A 7,142-nucleotide genomic window follows, 5' to 3' on the forward strand; every position below is an offset into this window, starting at 1 on the left:
ATTCTGTACAAATATAATAATCACTGAGCTCTCGGGCTCCTGGTTTATTTTTTCTTCAAAGTAAGATTTGAGTTATTTTATGCAGAGTCAGCAAAGTGTGTGTTTCATAACGTCTTTTCCTTTTTGAACTTTTCAAAGTCTAAAGTCGGGGGAAACAAGTCTGCTGGTGGTGATTTCGGAGAAGTCTTGAATTCAACTGCAAGCGCTAGTGCCACCACCACGGAGCCTCTTCCAGAGCAGACACAGGAGAGCCTGTGAGCCTCCCACCTTTGTTCTGCTACTCACTGCCAGATGCTGCGAGCGAGATCCAAGCACATCTTGTCAACATTCATTGCCATGAACTTCCACCAGATGTGCTTTTGTTGAGCTTTACATATTCCTTTGACCAAATAGCTTGTGGGTTCAACAATGTAAAAGTATCTTCACTTCTATTCCTGGGAAACACCCTTTAATGTGCATTTCAGCCCCTTTATTTAGGAAACATCACTATGAAAACACATCTAGTACCTGGGGATCCTCACTAGAATGATATGAAAAGCTATGGGTTATCATAATTGCTTATACAATTGCTCTGGGTGTGGGCCAACAGTTTGATCTTTGTCTTCTATACAGGTTTCTGTTTTTCCTCTTTGAATCTCTGTATATTTGATTCCTAGATTAGACTGTTCTTTAAAATGCTCTGCATCCTGCTTATTAAAAAAGTTTTGGTGAAATGTTCTTTACCTCCAAGGGAAGAACTACCAGCTACACAAATATTTTTGAGTATCGTTTGGGGATTAAGTATCTTATATCTTGGGGGTCTGAAGACACCAGACTAAATAAATCTGCTCTATATTCAGTTTCTTATAGTTTTGTAAGTGACATTACGTACAGTAATTCCAAATCCTAGGTGACCTAAGGTGGAGCCCTTTGTTTATCACCATCTGTGACAGTAACCATTTCAGTGTCATGGTTATTATGACACTTATAGCTACTTATTTTTCACCAGATTAAAATTTTAGTTTTGGAGGAAATTATAAGGTAACATTCTAAATCAAGCATATTGTATTATCAATAGGTTGAAATTTGAACACTGTCCTCAAACATTCAGTTCCAAAGCCTGAAAGTTTTTTTAGATCTAGGTAGCTGAAAAGTGCTAAAATCAACCGCATTAGGGGAAACGCTGTCTTCATTTAATTCATTTAGCAGCATTTAAAATAAGCACACCAAGTTATATGACTAATATAACTTGAAAAATTTTTATACTAAGGGGTTGGTGATAACTCCTGAGGATTTCATGCATTAATAAAAATCAACTCATCATTTTCTACTTACTTGTTTTCAGTTTGTTAGAAATTACAAAATGATACTGTAGGCATTGCCCCCTGCTTTGAAAACAGAGTGTCAGGGCTGAATGAACCGAAACCTCTGGAAGTATCTGCACGGAGGCCAAGGTACTCGCATTAACTCTAGTAGTTTCTTACTCATCACCACTCTTTTCCTTATGCTGTGTATGGTTATGGCCTACAACGTTGTATTTGTTATTTATCAAGTTGTGATTGTTTTATTATTGTTTATGCCAAATGTTAATTGCCAAGTTTGGAGTGACCTAAAGCATTTTTTAAAAGCATGACTAGATTTAGTTGGGGATAAATTATCTTATAAAAACCAAATCTGAAAAGCTACAAGTGCTGATTGTTATGAAATAACATATTGCCCTTTTTGATTGCTGGAGCTTTTGTGAGCACTTCAGATGCAACTGATACTATGCTCTATTACATGTGAAAAGCTTAATAAATTCTGTGTGTCAGTAGCACAGGTCTCAATATTTATTATGAGACCAATGGTCTGGAAACAGCTTGTTGTATTACATAATCAACTGGTACCCAGGCTTCAAAAAAAAAAAGGCAGTTTTTTACCATCTGCTTTATATCATTGCTTCATGGTATCAGAATACCATAAATTATTTACTTGAAAAGGCTTTAAGGCAAAAGTTGTTGAAGCATTGTCCCAGAGGAGTCCATGTGTATACATTTGTCTTTTTAAAGAGATACTATGGTTACTCAATAAGGCTGGTAAGTTATTTTTTCAACCAATTAGTCTTTCCGTTGCTTTTATCACATCGTTCATCACACTGATTCTTGGATGTCCTGCCCTGTTACTGTCTTTTTAATAAGGCGAAATGGAGAAGATGGCGGTTTCTTTAGTTAAACGAAATATCCTCAAATCTCTTTATTTTATGGGAGAAATGATAGAGATAGGGTTGGAAGGTGGGATGGGTGTACGTGGGTACTGGTGATGGTTGTAAAAGAAGAAAATGGAGAAACACTTTTACAGACATCTACCTAAACTTAATTTAGAAATGATTTTATCTATGGCAAAGCACTCTGCCTCTAAAGAAGCAACAAAAAAGTGGAGGGAGGATAAATGTAGAAAAATACACATCAACTTAGAAATCTTATTCCAAGTAGTCTTTGTGGAAGATCCAATATTACAAATTCACAGGTACTTAAGCAATTTAGAACACAGTAATTACTAAGAACACCAGAGAGGGATCCTGGTTATTCTACTGTGTTTCATGTTTGACACTAGAAGAACATAGCAACAAGAGTGAGAACTCAGATACTTAAGGATTCAAGAAGTGTGATAGAAGAAAACAATTACTAAAATTATCCCCTTCTTACAAAGGAATGTCCTTAATTTATGGAGCTTGTGGGAAATAAAGCAAGAATTCTTACACCTATGAAGCCAAAGTAATCCAAGGAAGAGAGTAGAAACCATTGGATTATTTTAGTAGTAATTCAAACTACTGAAATAGAGGGAAAAAATGTTGAATTTGGACTATTTCTGGATCTGTTAATGAAGAAATACTACTGTTTATTTTTTGTTGTTGTTGTATAGTATTTGAAAACAATAAAAATTCTATAATTTGGGCATGAGTTCTTTTGTATGTATTACTTATCTGCTGAGGAAAGGGGTAAATCCATTAATTATACAACTTGTATCCAGACCTGTCATATCCCAGGTATAGAAAAAACCAGGAGTAGCTGTATGGAATCAATTTATCAAACAAAAAAGCTACATGCTGACTACACAAAGACATTCGTAAGTGACTTTGCTCAGTTTGTGCCAGAGATGCTGCATAAGGCCCTATGTAAGGACTTCATGTTTCTTTATATTAAGACCCAGATGACAAAACAGATTTTTACCCGTAATGGAGAGACACTGGGCCGTTAATTAGTGAATTGTCCCACTGTAATTGGATTAATTATAGAGACCATTTAGTTTTCAGTTACTAAGAAAGCATTATCACTTTTAAGTAAACCTACAAACCATAGGTTTCAGTTTCCATGTTCTGATTCTGAAATAAAAATGAACCAAAATTAAAAGCCAAAAGAACTCACATGCCTGTCACCTGCCAGGACTTCATACATAAATGCTGGCTTGGCCACTTTCACTGTTAACACTCTCCATCCCAACATCCTTGAAAGTTTCCCCCTTGGTTTCTGGAATTAATTATTTTCTCATTTTCCTGTTTGACTATTCTCTGGCATTCTCTTTTTCCAAATCCTTGAAGGTTATGGACAATCTCTGGTCATCATCTACACGATTTGCTTAATGATAGCATTCATCTCTATGGTTGAAAGGACTTATCTTTACAGTTATACTCATCTGTCTTGCCAGTGTATCACTAGTCCATTTTTCCAGGTTTTCTTGCATGTTTGAAAGGCATAAATTTCTAAATCACCTTCTGATCACTTCCATCTAGCCACTGCTGCTGCTGCTGCTGCTGCTGCTAAGTCACTTCAATCGTGTCCGACTCTGTGTAACCCCATAGACGGCAGCCCATCAGGCTCCCCCGTCCCTGGGATTCTCCAGGCAAGAACACTGGAGTGGGTTGCCATTTCCTTCTCCAATGTGTGAAAGTGAAAAGGGAAAGTGAAGTCGCTCAGTCATGTCTGACTCGTAGCGACCCCACGGACTGCAGCCTACCAGGCTCCTCCGTCCATGGGATTTTCTAGGCAAGAGTACTGGAGTGGCTTGCCATTGCCATCTAGACACTAGTAGCCACTATTTGAGCTTTCAGTAGGTGATGGGCATTTCACACCCACTTCCTTCAATTCCTCACTCAAGGCTGTCATGCTCTCATCATTTTATAGATGAGATTACAGCAGACAAAGAGCCAGTCACTTGCCTTCTGCCATTACTGTTTTTACAAAGCATATTAACAATTTGCAAGCTACATGGGAAAAAAAACAGCTTGTATTTTTAATAAATCAAGAAGGAAGGTGTGGTTCAAGAAATCGGAGCAGGATCAGAAGGGGCCATGATGTTAAAATACTGCCACTAGGGTCGATGTTACTATTGGCACTAATATGGGAAAGGACAGTGTGCAGACTGACTCAGTCCTTCCCAATCTTATCTGATGCTTCTGTTGCTCTGCCAAAAGCAGAGAACTAGGCATGCTTGAAGTTAGTTGATACAAACTTATCCATTAAAAACATCAGAATTTGCCCCCAAATGCATTATCAAAACAAAGGAATTTATCATCTTGCTAAGGTAGGACATGAATATAATACAGCCATTGATTTTTTATGGGATATTAGCGATCCCATTTGCTCTGTAGATGCTGATTAAGTTTACAGAGCACTTCCTTAAACTTGAGAAAGAGACTAATAACTTGGTTGTATGTGAGGAAACCAAATTGGCAACAAAAAATCGGCTCGCCTGCAATCAGGAGTGGAGGTTGAATTGGAACTAAGAACACTGGCCAAAGCTCTTCACTACACTTTTTTTTTTCCTGAAGGGAAACACAAATAGCAATAGCCTTAGAAAGTAATGTAAAAATGTCTCAGGCAAGACTTCATCAAGAGGCAAGGGAAATAAACAATTTATGTACCAAAGGAGAGAACTCACCTGGAGTAGAATTTAAGCTCTCTGCTGAATTTAAGGCTTGCCATACAGGTGGCTTATACTGCAAGGAGATCCAACCAGTCCATTCTAAAGGAGATCAATCCTGGGTGTTCATTGGAGGGACTGATGCTAAAGCTGAAACTGCAATACTTTGGCCACCTCATGCGACGAGTTGACTCACTGGAAAAGACTCTGATGCTGGGAAAGGTTGGGGGCCGGAGGAGAAGGGGACGACGGAGAATGAGATGGCTGGATGGCATCACCGACTCTGTGGACATGAGTTTGAGTGTACTCCGGGAGTTGGTGATGGACAGGGAGGCCTGGCATGCTGTGATTCATGGGGTCACGGAGAGTCAGACAGGACTGAGCGACTGAACTGAACTGAACTGATACAGGTGTCACGGAGAGTCAGATAGGACTGAGCGACTGAACTAAACTGAACTGATACAGGTGGCTAGTATTAATGTCATGTGTGATTCATACAATTATGCACTATTCTAAGGTTAATTCCTTGGTCTCTAATTTTCTTGAGGTCTCTAGTCTTCTCCATTCAATCGTTTTCCTCTATTTCTTTGCATTGATCACTGAGGAAGACTTCTCTCTCCTTGCTATTCATTGGAACTCTGCATTCAGATGAGTATATCTTTCCTTTTTACCTTTGCCTTTCACTTTTCGTCTTTTCTCAGCTATTCGTAAGGCCTCCTCAGATAACCATTTTGCCTTTTTTGCATTTCTTTTTCTTGGGGATGTTCTTGATCCCCATCTCCTGTACAATGTCATGAACCTCCATCCATAGTTCTTCAGGCAGTCTTATCAGACTTGGAGAATTTTGAGCATTCATTTACTAGTATGTGAGATGAGTGCAATTGTGTGGTAGTTTGAGCATTCTTTGGCATTACCTATGATGAAAAGCACATCTTTTTTTGATGTTAGTTCTCGGAGGTCTTGTAGATTTTCATAGAACCATTCAACTTCAGCTTCTTGAGTTTGAGTAAGGTGTGGGAGATGGTGATGGACAGGTCAGCCTGGTGTGCTGCAGTCCCTGGGGTCGTAAAGTCAGACTCGACTAAGCGACTGAACAACAAAGGTTAGTCCACTTCTTGTGTTCTTTCTACTGTCCACACAATTGATGAGAATATCAGAGTTTTAAAATCCATAGTCAAAAGCATTATTGGGAATTCTCTGGCAGGTCCACTGGCTAGGATTCTGAGCTTTCACTGTCCAGTTCAGGCTTCAGTCCCCGGTCAGGGAACTAAGCTCCCTACAAGATGCCTGGCTTGGCCAAAAACAAAAGTCTCATTGTCAAAAGCATTAAAATAGGGTCTTGGGTCATACATAAAAATTCCTTCCCTCAAAGTACTTGCAAATGCAATGGAACAGTGCTTGCTCAAGTAAATAATTGTGTATTATTATAAAGATGCTGGGTAGAACGATGGGCAGCTTAATTCATTAACACTATTATGGTGTTCAGCTCAGTTTTGAAGAAGGTGGGCAAATTCTGGCAATTACCATGGTGCCGGAAGGGAGAAAATCATGTGAGCGTGGGTCCTCTGGGTGGTGCATGTTTATGCATTAGGAACTTATTCCCTAAGAGAAGGGACTGCAGCCAGAGGTGACCCCAAACGCCTCAAATTAGTATTTTTGTAACGTGGCTGGGCTGACCACAGAATAGGCAAAGAAGGACACTCTTGGAACCCAAATGTTTAAGCCCTACCATGTGCTCGCTGTCAGGGATTCAACAGCACAATTCCTGCCCTCACAAAGTTCATAAATTCAGAGAACACGCTAAACACAATTATTGTAAGTAAACCACATGGTATATTAAGAAGTGTTAAGTGGCGGGGGTCCGATAATATTTGGAGTTCCAATTCTACATAAGATAGCCAAGGAGAACCTCGCATTTGAGCAAAGTCCTGAAGAGCGGTGGGGGTAAAACCTTCGGACATTCTGGGGAAGGACGCGGGAGGCGGGGGCAGCAAGTGTCACATTATCAGAATTTACAGCAGCACAAGGCCCAAAGGGTACCTGGGAGGGCGAAATTGCTGCGAGTCAGAACACTTTCCAGGCAAAACTTAGCGGGTCGCTGCTAGGAGGGGACTTCTAGCCATCAAGGGTTTTGTCCAACAACCCCAATCTCTCTCGACCCAGAATTAGCCCCAACACCGACCAGACCACGCCCACCGCCCACAGGGCTCTGCACTGGGCGGCCCCTCGTTGCTCCGCCCCACGACCTGCGCGCTTGCGGAGAA

At 40.1% G+C, this 7,142-nt stretch overlaps 1 protein-coding gene across 3 annotated transcripts in view; it reads left to right on the forward strand.

Moving 5' to 3' along the window:
* The window catches only part of TPD52 (tumor protein D52), a 132,550-nt gene extending 129,632 nt beyond the window's left edge, over positions 1-2,918 (forward strand). For all 3 annotated transcript variants that reach the window (XM_055432467.2, XM_055432466.2, XM_055432465.2), the window contains exon 6: positions 139-2,918. In XM_055432467.2, the coding sequence (XP_055288442.1) occupies positions 139-258 (120 nt within the window). In that variant the 3' untranslated portion in view covers positions 259-2,918. The remainder of the gene's footprint in view (positions 1-138) is intronic.
* Positions 2,919-7,142: the final 4,224 nt, after the last annotated feature.

The sequence above is a fragment of the Moschus berezovskii genome, chromosome 16, assembly GCF_049115385.1.
Source record: "Moschus berezovskii isolate FMDL1 chromosome 16, NW_MosBer_1.0, whole genome shotgun sequence".
NCBI classification, from domain to species: Eukaryota; Metazoa; Chordata; class Mammalia; order Artiodactyla; family Moschidae; genus Moschus; species Moschus berezovskii.